At 45.9% G+C, this 17415-nt stretch overlaps 1 protein-coding gene across 2 annotated transcripts; it reads right to left on the bottom strand.

The window, feature by feature from the left end:
• Nucleotides 1–368: 368 nt before the first annotated feature.
• Nucleotides 369–17095, bottom strand: adam9 (ADAM metallopeptidase domain 9). 2 transcript variants are annotated; one of them, XM_056419177.1, is made up of 24 exons: nt 16606–17095; nt 14827–14927; nt 13185–13243; nt 12572–12650; nt 11138–11214; nt 10831–11026; nt 8320–8385; nt 8052–8123; nt 7790–7959; nt 7582–7663; nt 7281–7411; nt 7026–7197; nt 6570–6662; nt 4976–5080; nt 4732–4822; nt 4528–4633; nt 4090–4276; nt 3930–4010; nt 3662–3767; nt 3385–3532; nt 2985–3084; nt 2859–2888; nt 2314–2375; nt 369–2068 (listed from the first exon to the last, which is right to left on the bottom strand). In XM_056419177.1, the coding sequence occupies exons 1-24, from the start codon at nt 16679–16681 to the stop codon at nt 1999–2001; spliced, it is 2460 nt and encodes an 819-aa protein (XP_056275152.1). In that variant the 5' UTR covers nt 16682–17095; the 3' UTR covers nt 369–1998. The 2 variants fall into 2 exon arrangements, with proteins under 2 accessions (XP_056275152.1, XP_056275153.1); XM_056419178.1 differs by lacking the exon at nt 2859–2888.
• Nucleotides 17096–17415: the final 320 nt, after the last annotated feature.

Raw genomic sequence — 17415 nt, forward strand, 5'->3', positions numbered from 1 at the left:
CTAGTAGGGTATTAAACAAATCACTTGAATTGTCTAATTAACTCGAAACACCTGCAAGGGTTTCCTGAGCCTTGACAAACACTCAGCTGTTATAAATCTTTTTTTTAACATGGTCTGAGGAAATATTAAAATTTTATGAGATAGGATTTTAGAGTTTTCTTAAGCTGTAAACCATAATCAGCAATATTAAAAGAATAAAAGGCTTGCAATATTTCAGTTGATTTGTAATGAATCCAGAATGCATGACATTTTAGTTTTTTAAATTGCATTACAGAAAATAAAGAACTTTATCACAATATTCTAATTTTCTGAGACAGTCCTGTATATATATACACACACAACCTGTTGAGTCCCAAACACGACCGCGAGACATTTCACAACCTTTTATTAAAATGCTTATGTTTATTAAAGCCTCACATGAAGCAGCTCGCTAGGATCCTGAGGTCAGATCCCATGTCAGAGGTCAACTTCAACGCTAGCAACACAATCACGTGACACGGAAACATTACACAAATGATACCACAGATCAAATAACAAAAATAAATCATAAAATAATTTGTCAGAGCAGAAACGCGTGATGAGTCTCAGGACCTGTCGACCAATCAGACTTTAGCAATAGGGATCTGACGCCCTGAGTCCGGCCTCTCAGGCTGCAGCCACACGACCTCTGACCTCTAGGCCGGTCACCCTGCTCAGCTGTGCTCTTATATATATATACACACATATATATTTATATATAGTACATTTAATATATATCTCAAACCAACATCTGACTTCCTGTCTGAGCTCTGAAACTACATCTGATCTAAGAGTTGATGAATCAATCATGACATCATGTGTGTTTGAAATAATATTGATTTGTTTTTATGTTATAGACATTTGATGGTGACCTTTCATTTTATGGACAAAACAGTTCATTCATAAATACATTTTCTTTGAAACGGAACATTCATTGATAAAAATAAATCACTGCAGTCCTGACAGGAACTTCCTATGAACTCAATTATCATTTCAACTAAATCAGTTTGATCCTTGATTCCTATTACGATGTCAAAATGACAATAGAGTAATTAAACCTTTATAAAACTGGTAATATGCAACTTTATATTCTTAGATGAGTGGAAATAGTGACTTTGTTGGGGACTATTTTCACCTGTGACCCAATATACCTTGAGATCCTGTAACCTTGGGACCTTGTGTTCAGGGGTTCAGAGTTTTAAGGTTCAGGGTTTTAGGGTTGAGGGTTTCAGGGCTCAAGGTTTCAGGGTTTTAGGGTTCAGGGTTTCATGGTTCAGGATCTCAGGGTCTCTTCCCTGCAGAAAGTCTCACACATCAACGTACCATTGAGACAGGATAGGAAGTGGGGGGGGGGGGGGTTACATTCTGATGACAGCGCTTAAAACAGAGAGAAGGGTTCAAGTGTAGGCTCCGCCCCTAGTGGCCTCTGTGTCTTCAAACCAGCCAATCAGAGTGAAGCACCTCTCGGTGTCTAATTAACACTAAGGAATACAATACTGAGTATAGTGGTTACATGTTCACACTCATATGAAATAGTGCAGAGTAATAACATCGCAATGAAGCTGCGGAGACGACGTGTCCATGAGGGCCAACAGGAAGTTAGCACGTTAGCATCGCCCCGGGTCCCTCCTCAAACAGCTGATGGGATTCTTTACAATAATCAAACACACGTTTAGTGAATACAATCAGTGCTGAATAAAGTTAATCTCATTATTAGATGATGTCGTGGAACGACCTGCTTGACACGTGTCGGTTCTGGACGTGTGATTGGCTGGTTTGGTGACAGAGCCGACAGCCGATTGGCTGAGTGTTGTCCCCAGGCTGAACTCCATACAGAGGAAGAGAGTCTGTCTAACAGCAGCTGCTCGTGCTCAGACTGAGGTTGGGACTGAGGTTGGGACTGAGGTTGAAGAAGATGAGGAGGAGGAGAGGAGGAGGAAGGGTGTTGTCCAGGTGTGGTGGGCGGGGCCCCCTGATTGGTTAAACAGGTGGAGCGGGGGCGGGTCTTTGAGGCACCAGAGGCTGAGATGCAGCAGAAAGTTTCGGTTTTCTGAGAAGTAAAATATATGCAAGTCGACAATCAAAAAGGATTTAATATTCTACTCATTTAACTTTTAACAAAAACATTCAACGTTATATTTAGACAGATTGGTGGTTCAGCTTTAGCTTCTGGCTCCAGTTAGCTCAGAGTTAGCTTTAGCTTCTGGCTCCAGTTAGCTCAGAGTTAGCTCCCATGAAGCCAGACAGTGGGAATCAGTTGATCTGATCAGTGGAATGTTAAGTTATTGATCTTACAGTGGAGGGGGAGGCGGCCTCAGCGCGTACGAGGGAGGAGCCGTCCTGCTGGTCTCAACCACCTGAACAGGGAAACACCTTGTTAGTGAAATGTGTTTATATTTACAGTTATAGTTATTTACTGCATGATGGCATCACCGCTGTTTCAGACAGGAAGTACAATTGGTACGAGTGTTTGGTCCCTTCTACTTTAGAAAGTTTACTATTATTATTAGTATTTGCCTGTAATTTCCCGCTTGCGGGATCAATAAAGTATACATCTATCTATCTATCTATCTTATTATTTGTACTGCTCTGCATTTATCTGACAACTTTAGTTACTTTACAGATTCAGACTGTTGACACTAAATATAACATGATAATAAAGGTATTATTATAGATATATATATACTTTAGCTGCAACTGTCACACATCAATACATATAATACAATACTATTACATATATTACTCTGCACAACTATTACTTTTACTATGTTGAAGCTTATACGTCAGAGTACTAAAGTAGTAGTATCACAGAAGTAGTACTACAGTAGTGAGAATTTTACCCTCTGTGGTGGCAGCAGCTGAGTGGTGTGCTTCAGAAGAGAGATATGTTAGTAACACACACACACACACATATATACACATTTACACACACACACACACACACACACACACATACACACACTCACCCCATCTCTGACGATGTTGTTGGCATTGCCGCGGGTGACAAGTGGAGGCTGCGCTATGGGCGGTGCTCTGCTGGGATTGGCTAAAGCCGCGCCATCAGCCCTGAACACAGGAAGTGACATCACAAGCACATAGGTCAGTTAGGAACATAGTGTCTTTGAATGCAGCACAGAGGACAGTTAAGAGCAGTTGTCAGAGTGTCTTTGAACGCAGCACAGAGGTCAGTTAAGAGCAGTTGTCAGAGTGTCTTTGAACGCAGCACAGAGGTCAGTTGTCCGTCTTATAAATAGAAACAACAACTGCTGCCAAACTGTAAACTGACACCTTTAGGAAGTGTGCGCATGGTGACAGGAAGTGATGTCACTGGATTCTGTTTGAACTGTTATTGCTACTGGGACTCACTGGTATCCCTGAGATCTTTTCCTGCGGCTCAGCCCGACTCGACGCAGCAGCTCGTTCCTGCGCAGGAAAACAAACGCACCCAGAGCGAGAAGAGGAAGGACGAGGAAGAAGAAAACGAGCAGCCCGTCTCTGACGGACGTGTCTTTATCTTTTGGGACAACAGAGAGTTCATACATTATAAATAAATGTGGTGCTTTTATTGTGACACGTTTGCATTAATGAATCAAAATATATGAGTTAAACTTAATAAGTTAGCATGTATGATTTAGCATGGTACCGTTCCAAGTGGGTCCGCTGTCCACGCTGCCTCCGTAACCTTTGACCTCACAGAAAGGTGAAGCCCAGCCGTTTTCACAGTGACAGTTCCTGTTGCTGTTACACACCTGAGAGACAGACAGGTTAGTGTGAGATACACCTGAGCGACAGACAGGTAGACGGACAGATTAGTGTGAGGTACACCTGAGAGACAGACAGGTAGACGGACAGGTTAATGTGAGGTACACCTGAGAGACAGACAGGTAGACAGACAGGTGGAGGTGTCTCACCCCGTGTCCGTGACACTTCTTCTCGACATCACAGTCGTAGTTCAGGACGTCGGCGCTGCTGCACTCAGAGTTCATGCAGACCTGAAACCACAGAAGAAGAAATGAGCATCAGAACCCTCCTGCAGCATTTAAGACTCCTCCTCCTGCTCCTCCTCCTCACCTTGCCCTCCCCACACCTGCTCCCCTCTGCCACCATGCCCGGGTCGGGGACGTCCGAGCCGAGCATGAAGTCCACTCCGATACATTTGGCTCCTCCTATCGACTTGCTGATGGTCCACGGTTCGATGCCGAACACGGTGACCGCCGTCTGGACGTTGGAGCACTGCAGCTTCCCACACATCGCGTTTCTACGAGACGACATTCAAACGGAATAAAATGTCCTCAGGATTCGTGACAGAAATGCATTCTGGGATACGCGCGACACAAGCGAGTTCCCAAAGGATACTGATAAAACAGACAGAGTGAGACCTCTTCTGAACCTGATGCTGTGGAGAGGTCTCACTCTGGACCCAAATGTTGGGTCTGGACTTTTTAACGACACTGTCCCTTTCACAGGTGTGTGTGTGCGTGTGCATGTGTGTGTGTGTATGTGTGTTACCTGCTCTCACACTTCTTGTGGCCGTAGTTGTGGTAGCCACAGTTTCCAAAGCGATCTCCTTTATTGTTCACCTCTTTGAAACAGATCTCCGGAGCTACTTTCGCCTCTGAGGAAGAGGAAGAGGGGGGAAAGGAAGAAGAGGAGGAGGAGGATGAATAACAGATAACAGATCAATAACAGATCAATAACAGATCAATAACCTACTGGATCCAAAGATGGCCTGACACTGTCCATCATAGTGTTGACATTTCCCGTGATAACAGATGGCCTGAAGGCTCCGGCAGGGATGACCGTTCTGAAAGAGAGACAGACAGGTAAGAGGGAGAGACAGGTGTAAGGGACAGAAAGACAGGTTGGTGAAATAGAGAGAGACAGGTGTATGGGATAGAGAGACAGACAGGTAGCGAGACAGACGGTTAGAGAGAAAGACAGGTAGAAGGTGTCTCACCTGGATAAAGACGTCGCTCTGACACAGAGACGAGGATCCGTTGCAGAACTCAGGAAGATCACATTCATCAGAGCTGGAGCGACACACAGAGCCACCTGGGAGGTACTACACACACACACACACACAGACACACACAGATGAATACACACACACCAACACACACACACATGAACACACATACACACATGAACACACAAAGACACAAACACATGAACACACACAAACATTAATGACGGATCACATGAGGATCACATGACGATCTCATGGCGACCAGTGGCGGCTGGTGAATTTTTTTTGGGGGGGGGGCGCAATTGTGCGACGCGGTTTAAATATCACTCAACAATGAGAAGAAAAGAGGTTTTGAGTAGAATATTGTAAAAAACAAAGCTTTATTTCAAGAAAACACCGTGCTCAACACTGTCCAATAACAACTATCAACACATTGTAACTTTGGGCATGAGAGGTTCAGAGCAGCTTTAAGAAACATGGGGTTGGGTTTCAGAGGTTTACAGGATAAAAGAGTTTCACCCTCACATGAAAGAGGTTCAGAGCAGAATAGAGTCAGAAAGAGATCACATGTTACATTGGGTGTTTGACAGAGTAGACCCACTACTGTAAAGAAAAGTAGCCCTCCTCTCTTTAAAGTTGGCAAACTTCTCAATAACTCTCTGGTTAAAGTCAATCATGTCTGTAACCAGCCTGTTTCCATTATTCTTGAGGGAATGTGTCTGTTTTCAGAACTTCTTCGTTGTGTTTTCGATGCCAGTTCGGTCTCCTTCTGTTGCTCTGCAAACAGGGTTAGCTTCATGCTGTTAGCTCCATGCTCTTAGCTAGATAACTGCGGCAAGATTCGTGCTTCTTACACTTGTCTGCAGCTCTTTAGATCCCTCACCCTGTTGTAGTCCAGAGAGTTTCAGTCCCAGGACTTTGGAACAACAGACAGGGGAAACTAAATAGCGCATTACTCACTGAGCCTCCAGCTAACAGCTCCGGTTAGCAACCTGCTCCCGTAGCTCCGTGGAGCTCTCTGGCTGAGGGAATGATACCGGTCTCTGATTGGCCGAATAGTCCAGTCACGTGAAATAAGAAACAATGTCATTGGCCAGGGCGCACATTTTTGTGCCCCAAGATTCACGTTTCATCCGCCAATGAGAAGCCGTCCTTGCCGAAACGACCGTGAAATGTTTACTCGCTGCCGCGCACACACGTTGGGCCGGAGCCCCGAAAATGGGGAGGGGCTTCTCTCAGTGATGATGAGTGGCGATATATTATTTATGTCACATATAACTTAACTGGTTGTTGACAGGCTGACGGTCTCCCACACACAGTTAGCGCGTCAACACGGTTTATTTGCTATTTAAATGATTTGATTTATAATGTTTTTTGACAGGATATATAATATTTTTTTCTTCTCCTTTTTTTTTTCATCTCAAAATTTTAAGAGGGGCGGCGCCCTAGCGCCCTCTATGGACGCACCGCCACTGATGGCAACCACAAATGACGATCACATGACGAGCACATGAGGATCACATGACGAGCACATGAGGATCACATGACGAGCACATGAGGAGCACATGACCTCCTCTCCTCTCACCTGACACTTGTAGCAGCATTCTCCATAAGCACACTGAGCTCCTGACTTCAGTCTACAGGTGTGGTACTCACAGCAGGGGTCCTGCTCACACTCCTGGAGCACACACACACACATGCATACACACAGAGTGATTAGTCCCAATAGTGTTGAAGTTCTGAGCATTGAAAAACAAGCCACGCCCCTCTAAGGTTCATTGGTTCATATCTCCGCAATGCAATGAGATATCAAAAAGCTTTTGATAGGTCGAGATGATTTAAATCCAATAACGAGCCACACAAAGTTTGGCTTGAATCGGACTCAGTTAGTTGGACTAGTTCGCAGTTTTGTGTTTTTCACACATTTCAAAATGGCGGAGAATCTAAGTAGGCAGAGCTTAGGGGTCTGAGAGGTCGCCAGTCCAACCCAGTGGAACCTGAGAGTTGTACTTGTACATCAATGAGTACTTTGAAAGCGTACCTTCTGCGTGCCACAGTCACAGTCCTCCCCCATGTCCACCAGCCGGTTCCCACAGTAGGGGGTGCTGTAGGCCTCGTCGGGGCGGGGCACGTTCAGCAGACATGAGCCGCCCGTCAGCAGCACCATCTTCTCAAAGTCATCAGCACTGCAGCGGCTGAAGTTCCTGGACCCTCTGTGTGTGTATGTGTGTGGGGGGCGTTAGTCTTTATTAAAGTGTATATTACAGTATATATGTAAAATATATGTGGTTCCTACGTGGCTCCAGAGTTCATGATGCAGGCGTTCTCACAGGAACATGAACGACCGTCATCGTGGTTCATCCCAAGATTATGACCAAGTTCATGAGCCACGATGGAGGCAAACAAGGGCACGTTGTTATTGGTGAACTGCAGAGAGACAGCCAGGTAGGGAGAGAGAGAGAGAGAGAGAGAGACGGGTAGAGAAAGGTCAGTTCTTCTCCTCATATGATCCACATGACTCAATTTACCAACATTTATATGTGAATTGAAAGCAGCGTGAGTCAGCCAATGAGAAGAGAGCGTGAGGAGCAACGTACAGCGTTGATCCCGCCCCCGTGGCTCCTGGAGCAGATGGTGGAGACGAAGGCCATTCCTGCTGTTCCCCCAAAAGTCTTCTTCCTGCAACGACATCATCATCAACGACATCATCATCATCATCAACGACATCTTCATCATCATCATCATCATTGACGACATCACAACATTGTGTGTACATTGTGTACAGTGTGTACAGTGTGTACTCACATGATGAGTTGTGCTGAGTCATGGCGCCGTCTGGCCACTAGGTGTTTCTCTCTCCACTGGGTGAAGCGACTCAGAACTTCTCCTGCTCCTCCGTCGGTGCTGATGAGGTTCTGCTGGGTCCAGATCTCCAGGCCCACCAGGACCACGCGCAAGTTCAGCTGCTGGTAGATCTGAACCAGGTATTAGTACCCTTACTGTAGTACTGTGTTTATACAGTGAGACGTGTGTATGTGTGTGTGTGTGTATGTGTGTGTGTACTCACACTGTCTATGAAGTTGGCCAGGTGAACCATCTCGTCCCTCACAGTCGTCTCGTTTTGGTTCATATATTTAAACTGAAGAGAAAAATAAAGAAGACATCATTCTGTATTTAAAGGAACAGTACAACTGTCCTCCTATTGACTGTTGACAGAGTCACATGGTCAGAGACCAGAGAACCATGTCTTGACCACATGTTCTACTGCGGCCTATTTATGCATGCTCATAATTAATCATTTTGTGTGTGTGTGTGTGTGTGCGTGCGTGTGTTACCCGGTCATTGTCGACCACCAGCAGCAGCTCCACGTAGCGAGTCTGATGGAAAAGAGCTCGCTTGATCTGCAACACACAAGTCACTCACTATATATATATACATAAATAAATATATGTGTCTATATATATATATATATACATAATATGTATGTATATATATTAGGGCTGGGCAACGATTACAATTTTTAATCGCGATTAATCGCATGATTTCCCTGATTAATCGCATTTGTATACGCAAAATCCAATAATTAATTCAAAAGTAGTGTATAGCGCACTTCTATTTTAAATGTTCTGCCATATGAATGAAAGTGCCATAACATGTGTTGTCCCTGTTAGAGTGAGACACCAGAAAACACTTTCAGTGTACTACTGTACTCCCTGTACACACATGACTGTGTGGCCAGGTTCAGCTCCAACACCATCATCAAGTTTGCGGATGACACAGTGGTGGTGGGCCTGATCTCCGACAACGACGAGAAGGCCTACCTGGAGGAAGTTGCTGATCTGTCACTCTGGTGCCAGGACAACAGCCTCATCATGAATGTCACCAAAACTAAGGAGCTGATTGTGGACTTTAAGAGGGTACAACAACAGAGGACGTACTCACCACTGGGGATTAACGGGACTACTGTGGAGAGGGTGAGCGGGTATAAATACCTGGGAGTCCACATCACCGAGGATCTGACATGGTCAACAACACAGACACTCTGGTGAGAAAGGCAAGGCAGCGCCTCTACCACCTCAGGCAGCTGAGGAAATTTAAAGTTTCCCAGAGGATCCTTCAGTCCTTCTACTCTGGAGCTGTAGAGAGCGTCCTGACAGGAAGCATCACAGCCTGGTTTGGCAACTGCTCCGCTCAGGACAGGAAGGCTCTGCAGAGAGTAGTGCGTTCGGCTGACCGCACTATTGGAACTACACTCCCACCCTGCAGGACTTGTACACCAGGAGGTGCAGAACCAGAGCCGGCAGGATCATGAAGGATCCTCACCACCCCAACAACAGACTGTTTCAGCTGCTGCGGTCAGGCAGGCGCCTCCGTAGTCACGCTGCAAGAACAGAGAGACTGAGACGGAGTTTCTTTCCTCAGGCCATCAGGACTGTGAACTCCGACCTCACCAGGACCCCCACATAGACCCACACAACTGCCCCTCTTAGGCACACACACACACACACACACACACACACACACACTTACTGTAAATATTGTGTTGTTTCTTATTGTAAATAGTGTGTACTTGTTGCCCTTGCACATTCCTGCTGAGCATTGCCACTTTCATTTCACTGCACACCCTGTGTGTGTATGTGACAAATAAAACATCTTGAATCTTGAATCTTGAATCAGTGCAGTTTGTCAATTCCTAGAACTTGACACTTATTTTAAATGTTCTGCCATATGAACTAAAGTGCCATAAAATCTGTCAGGACATTGTCCAACGCTCTGTTATGCAGAGACACTGTGACAGAACGCTGGAGACTGAGCGAAGCAGGGACGTGATCACAAGGCAGTTGTCTCGCAGCAGCGATCATATTTCGTGCTCTATCTGTGCTCAGTGTGGTGACTTTATTTGACACATTCCACTGCTGTGCAACTTCAGTAAAGTTTCAGCAGAATGTCTCTCCTCTGTTTTCATCAGTCAGGGCATGTGAATGCAGCGCCCACTTCTCATCAATATAATGCTCAGTCACTCCGAGGTAATTGTGGTTACCGAGTGATGTCCAGTCGTCCCCAGTGAGAGCAACAGGGTGTACGTTGTAAAGCTGTCGCTTTTGCAGTCCTCTCCTTTTCATATAACTCGTGTATTCTCCGTGTGATGTGTGTCTTGAGGGCGTCTCATACCTGCCGTCATTTGTTGAGATTCTCAAAATGTTTCTCAGACCGACGTCTTCCACAATCCTAATCGGCCTGCAGTCTGTAGCTCTCCACTTCGCTGTGGCATTGCTTAGCTTCTCTTGCCTTGGTTGATCTCCCTGCAGCGTGGTCTGCCGAAGCCTCGCTCCACTGTGTTTGTTGTATGATTCGCTGCATCAACGGTGTGTTTAGCATTTAAATGATATTTAAGACTGGAAGTACTCCGGTGATAAGACGATTCATCTTGGCAGTGGTTACATATGACTTTGTTTCTGTCGACTCCGCCGTCTTTAAGAACTTTAAATTGAAAATGGCCATTTAAAATCTCCGTACTCTTCTCCATGTTTGTTAAACCGCGAATGACTTTCTTTTCCGGTTCCGCAGCAATCAGTAGCAGACTTTAAAAAAATAAAAGCCTGTGAGCAACACACTTTTACAATAATAAAATAAATAATAAAACCTGCGTTAACGCGCGATAAAATAATTGTCGGCGTTAATTAATTGATGCGTTAACGCAAGATTAACGCGTTAACGTGCCCAGCCCTAATATATATATATATAGACACATATATTTATTTATGTATACATGTATATGTGTCTGTAGATGTATATACACTAGTGTGCTAATGTGTGTGTGTGTGTGTGTGTGTGTGTGAACACACCCTGCTGTGTCCTCTATGGTGGATTTCCTCTGGTCTGTACTGAGCGTGCTCAGTGGCGTTGTGACCGTCCCTGTGCGGCGTGCCACACCCCCGAGGCTGTGATGTCACGTCTTGAAGGCGGTACACCAGATGCTGGTCGGGGGCGGAGTCTGAGGGCTCGATGCCGTAGCTGTCGTCAGCAAGATGCAACACTCCTCTGAAAGAAAAGAGACGCAAGAGACCAGTGTTTTACTTATATAAGACATCACATTATCAGAATACAATCTCCATCTTTGTGTGTGTGTGTGTGTGTGTGTATATATGTTACCTGAGGCCGTTGCAGATGCTCATAGCAGCAGCAGAACCCTCCAGGTCCTGAACGTAGCCCTGATAGTGACAGTGGTCCTGCAGCACAACACAGAGACGTCAGACTGCAAAGGCTCACAGACACCAGCAGGGGGCAGACATGCGCTCCCTCTGATGCATTTATAACAGAGTCACTGCTGATCTATTCACTCATTCACACACTCAAAGACACACAGACACAAACCACTTCCTCTAAACACACTTTAGAGCAGGGGTGCTCAATACGTCGATCTGGCCGCGATCGACCTGCCAGTTGATCGCGGCGTAGTATTGGTAGATCGCATGACATTAAAAAAAATTGGCCCGCCCCCCCTGTCACTCTCTATAGAGTCAAATTACAGCAGGAGCATGTCATTTCTGTCTCTACGTGTCGCGCTAACAGTCCTCTGCCCGCCGTCTCGTGCGCCGCAGAGCTCCGACGCCTGTTTGCGCGCATCAGGACGGAGCAAAGAAAAAGTCACTAGCACACCCCCCCCCACCCCCCTCAGAATTATTAGTTTTATGAATACATGTATTTGATCTTTGGACTGAAATAATTCAGTATGATGAACTAAAGAAGCTGAATAAGTTGTACTTCAATACCACAGACGTCATAATGACGACTGTTTCAATGCTTCAGTTGGTTGAAAAACATTTTTCACAGGTTCCAACAAGAAAGTATGAAAAAGCTTTGTGTGTGTTATATTTTGAAAAGTCCACCGTGTGGGAAAGGTATTAAGGCTTTTAGTTTGAAAACCATTCAGCGAGGTCGTGGAGGCTGTGAAACGAGCTACATGTTGAGACTCGTCGTCGGTATTCTATGAATGCACCTCGAGTTAATCACTCTACATCCAGACTGTTTGCTGTCCTGGCTCCTCAGTGGTGGAACGAGCTCCCCACTGACATCAGGACAGCAGAAAGTCTCTACATCTTCCGCCTGAGACTGAAAACACACCTTTTCCGACTATATCTGGATTAAAACACAGATTTGCATTTCAGTGGCACTGGGATGGCACTTATTGTGGTGCTTTTGTGGTTCGACTGAGTTGAGGAAGTGTTGCTTCCTGAGTTCTTGTAGTTCTTGGTTTGTACTCTAGGTTGGATGCACTTATTGTAAGTCGCTTTGGATAAAAGCGTCTGCTAAATGACATGTAATGTAATATAATGAAGTTATTCATAACAACACCAGGACCAGGACCCTGGAGGGGAGGGGGGCAGAGGAGAACCAGGACCAGGACTGAGGGGGACCGTGGACCCGCTAGGGGGAAGGGGGGCACGGGTGAACTAGGACCAGAACTGAGAGGGATCCTGGACCCGTTGGAAGGGAGGCTCGGGAGAACCAGGACCAGGACTGAGAGGGACCCTGGTGTGTGTGTGTCTGTGTGTGTCTTTCTGTCTGTGTGTGTGTGTGTGTTACCTGTACAGGTGGTCTGGATGTCTCGAGTGATCCGTTCTGACTGTAGGTGAACACAGTGAAGTCTGCAGGAAGCAGCAGTCTGAAAACAACAACAACAACAACAAAAACAACAACAACAACAACATGTCACTTTGGTATCAAGTCCTGTCCGTTTAGAATGGATCCTACAAAATAAAGCTTTTCGTCAATTTAGGATGGATCCTACGAAATAAAACTTAACAAATCTGTGACATTGGAGTTACTTAGAATGATTTTGTTGCTGAACGCTGAATGGAGCCGGCCACAGGAAGTACAAATATATTTCTTATTGTGAAATCCTTCAGACATTTATCGGTTTGTTCAAACGCTGACGAGGTTCTTCTTTTTCTTCAAACAGGAAGCGGAGCTCGGCCTCATCCCAATCAGACTTTAAGGAAGGAAGTCAGCAGTTAGCTGACATTAAACTATTTATCTTCAGATAATACAGGGATCAGATTCATTAGAGGACAAACAACATGTTCTGTGTTGTCGTCTTTGTGTGATTATAAAACAGTGTGTAGTCACAGAGTACAGCAGTCCATCGGTGAACTAGTACATCAGTATAGTGAGACAGTATCATAACATCACTACTTACTCATTTCTCTTCAAGTGAACAACGTGATCATTCCCATCCACGCTGATGACATAAGAGACCTGAAGACAGAGAGACATGTTGTTAAAGCTGCATTCTCTCTCCTGACCACCAGGGGGCGACTCCTCTGATTGTCTATATAAATTAGGGCTGCAACAACGAATCGATAAAAATCGATTATTAAAATAGTTGGCAATGAATTTCATTATCGATTTGTTGTGTCGCGCGATTATTACGGCACTCAATAAGTCGCGGAGTATAAACAAAGTTGAGTTGAGAGCAGAGCGGCGCAGGAGAAAAAATAGCGGAGCGGAGGGAGAGACGGAACGCTGCGTTGTGAGAGCCAATCAGCGCTGAGCTGCTCCTCTGTTGATGAATCTAATTGGCTGCTGCTGCTCACGTGGCGCTGGAAGCGGAAGTCATTCACGTAGTCGGAGACATTCACGGAGCTGTGTGCGCCTACGGGTGACGTTATGAACCCAGACACCAGGGCGCTACATGTCACGACGTGTGTGGCATTTCCACAAGAGAATAACGTAGAAAAAGTGGTTAATTATTCCGTTGCGGATGGCGGAAAATATTTTTCCACGGAGAAAGGCAACAGAGATAAGCCCCGCCCCCTCACCGACAACGTATGACACGTTTAACCCACAAATAGTCGGCTGAGTAAACTCTTCTCTTCAGTTCTGTTTGTGACGGGTTCATCCACATGCTGACCAGTGGATCTCCAGGACCTTTCCAGAACTTTAAACCAAATTTCCATGATTAAACATTTTGTGAAAACTCGGTCTATTAAATGAACAAGTGAGAATATGTACTATTTAAACTAACAATGAGAATTAAAAGGCATACAGTATATATTCCGTGTAAATTAACATTTAAATATAACAAAATTGCATTACTTTTCCAAAAATTGTGGGATTTTATTTTTTTCGATTACTTTTCTAGGCCTGGAAATAGCCATTTAAAAACTCCATGACTTTTCCAGGTTTTCCACGACCGTACAAACCCTGTTTTGAATAAAGGGTTGAAAATTACAGTTTTATTGTATTTTTAACCGATTAATGGAAAAAATAATCGACAGATTAATCGATTATCAAAATAATCGTTAGTTGCAACCCTAAGATAAATGACTCTACTTCTCTACCTGATGACCTCACCTGGTGAACAGGAAGCTTCAGAGAAGCTGCCAGCAAAAGTTCAAAGAACTGAAACTAAACTCCAAAGTCACCTGAGTGTTTGTGTTTGTGTGTATATGTGTGTGTGTACGTGTGTCTGTGTGTCTGAGTGTGTGTATGTATGTGTTTGAGGTGAATCAGGACAGGAAGTCAGCTGCCAACAGCAGCTCCTCTGAGCTCTAAACACAGCGGGGGTCAAAGGTCACATCTGCTCTGCCGGGCGAGGACGGTTCACACACATACACACACAGACGCACACACACACTTTGGAGTTTAGTTTCAGTTTGTTGGCCTTTAGCTGGCAGACATTATGTGCACAGTGATGTGCTGAGGGGTGCGTGGTCATTATGGGATGCGGGCCACAGACTTCCTGCTTCAGTGTGAACGTGTGGAGAGATGATGAGTTAGTGCCGACTCAGCGCAAAGCATGCTGTTCTCTGCTGATGTGTTTCCTAAAGAGTCAGTACCCGATTGGGGGGCCTGCCGTCCGCGTCCCGCCTCAACCGGCCTCCTATTGGCCGAGGGACAGTCAGCTGATAGGAGGAGAGGTGTTCTGTTTGCTGGAAGTCTGCAGGAGGAAACACACAGTGGGTCAACATAGACCAGGACCTCTACACTGGACCTCCAGGACCTCACACCCAGTCACATGTCACACCTTTCCACCAATCAGAGGGGACCATCAGAGACATGCTTGTTTCTGCAGGAGACTGAATCATGAAGAACACACACACACACACACACACACACACACACACACACACACACACACACACACACACACACACACACACACACACACACACACACACACACACACACACACACACACACACACACACACACACACACACACACGAGTAAAGTGTGAGTGTGTTAACTTTGTCTCCATCTGTTAGTAACCCTGTGTGTGTAGTAACCATGGCAACAGCTGCAGTCCTTGCTTTAAGGGTTTTCACACTGTCAGGAGCCTAGCTTAGCATAAAGGCTGTTAGCATAGCTCTAAACAGGTCTGCAGCTCAATGGTGAAACACTTTAGTCAGAACACAATGTGTCAGACAGACAGACAGGAGGTGAGACAGGTCAGACAGACAGGAGGGGAGACAGGTCAGACAGACAGGAGGGGAGACAGGTCAGACAGACAGGAGGGGAGACAGGTCAGACAGACAGGAGGGGAGACAGGTCAGACAGACAGGAGGGGAGACAGGTCAGACAGACAGGAGGGGAGACAGGTCAGACAGACAGGAGGTGAGACAGGTCAGACAGACAGGAGGGGAGACAGGTCAGACAGACAGGAGGTGAGACAGGTCAGACAGACAGGAGGTGAGACAGGTCAGACAGACAGGAGGTGAGACATGTCAGACAGACAGGAGGTGAGACAGGTCAGACAGACAGGAGGGGAGACAGGTCAGACAGACAGGAGGGGAGACAGGTCAGACAGACAGGAGGTGAGACAGGTCAGACAGACAGGAGGGGAGACAGGTCAGACAGACAGGAGGTGAGACAGGTCTGACAGACAGGAGGGGAGACAGGTCAGACAGACGTTTCTGAGCTCAAAGTGAGAAAAGGGATTTTGAGCCTCAAGACATTTCTTTCATGTTCAGTAAAAAAAGTGAGTCATCGAGGAACAGGGAGGAGGTCTCACTCTGTGTGTTTCCAGTAAATGATTCACTTTCATTCAGACTCACTCACTCAAACACACAAACACAGTGGTGAGCAGTTCGTTCATCAATCGAAAGATCGGTGGGTCGATCCCCGGCTCCACGCGTCCATGTTAATATGTCCTTGAGCAAGGCACTTCACCCCAAACTGTCTCCCTGTTCTACAATGTGTGAATGGGTGAACCGCAGCTCAGTACTATAAAGTAATGTACCACATCTAGTTCACTAAAGGTACTATAGATAGAGTAGTGTACTACAGTGTGGTACTCCTCCTCCTCACTGACCCCCCCCCCCTCCTCCTCGCTGTTCTCCATCCTCCTCCTCACTTTCCCTCTCCTACTCCTCCTCCTCCTCACTGTCCCCCTCCTCCTCACTGTCCCCCTCCTATTCCTCCTCCTCCTCATTGTACTCCTCCTCCTCCTCCTCCTCCTCCTCCTCACTGTCCCCCTCTTCCTACATCCTATTCCTCCTCACTGTCCTCCTCTTCCTCCTTAGCCCCCTCCTCCACCTCACTGTCCCCCTCCTCCTTCTCTTCCTCACTGTCCCCCTCCTCCTCTTCCTCCTCACTGTCCTCTCCTTCTCTCTCACCTCTGCAGAGTGAGTTTCCGGTCAGCAGCAGCAGACAGCAGATCTCCAGCAGCTCCAGTCTGCCTCCCATCTTCATCTTCTCCGTCTTCTTCTTCTTCTTCTTCTTCTTCTTCTTCTTCTTCTTCTTCTACTTGTCTTTAAATGTGTCTCCCCGCGTGTCCTCGTGCGGCTCCTCTTCTTCTCTCGTTATGATAATAATAAACGAGTTCCTGCCCCCCCTCGCGCCTCACTAATAACTCAGAGAGCTTTTCTTCCTCGGCCGAGCCATTCCTGTCCCGGCGGCCAGTGCGGCTGTCCGTGCCCGTTGAGCCGCAGGTCAGATCCAAAATGTCTCCCGCGGATGTTCCAGTAGCTTCTACCGAGAGTTAAGACTCGATGCGGGTCTGGATGCATCCTCTGGTGGACCCGACGGTCCTGGTCCCGGTAAAGTCCGTCCTCACCGAGGGAAGCGGGTATTTTTCTCCTCGTAAACTCAGAGCAGGAATCTAAAACAAGCCACCGGAAACATTCACGACTTCCGATGAAGCCCTTCAGAATAATTGTCACGATTGTTTCCAAAACTCGAAGTTGTGATGACACTCTTAATTAATTATTATTTAGAAACAGTTTACAGTTTTAGAACTTGTTAGACCTTAGTGCCTTAGTGCCCCCCCCCCCAATGATTTATTTACTTTTGTCATTTTAATTATTTTGCAAAAAAATGTTTGGGTAAATAATTATTTATTCTTTTTTCTCTCGTTTTTACTCTTTTTTAAATTGCATTGAACTTATTTGTAAAACTAAAAACTAATAAACATGATTTGAATAAAC

This window comes from Pseudoliparis swirei, chromosome 7 (assembly GCF_029220125.1).
Source record: "Pseudoliparis swirei isolate HS2019 ecotype Mariana Trench chromosome 7, NWPU_hadal_v1, whole genome shotgun sequence".
NCBI lineage: Eukaryota > Metazoa > Chordata > Actinopteri > Perciformes > Liparidae > Pseudoliparis > Pseudoliparis swirei.

Coding starts and splice junctions, on each gene's coding strand:
- adam9 (XM_056419177.1), bottom strand. CDS start 16,681: ATGAAGATGGGAGGCAGACTGGAGCTGCTGGAGATCTGCTGTCTGCTG. Junction 12,651..13,184: donor GTTCACTTGAAGAGAAATGA/GTAAGTAGTGAT, acceptor TGTTGTTTTCAG/ACTGCTGCTTCCTGCAGACT. Junction 3,768..3,929: donor AGAAGTGTCACGGACACGGG/GTGAGACACCTC, acceptor TCTGTCTCTCAG/GTGTGTAACAGCAACAGGAA.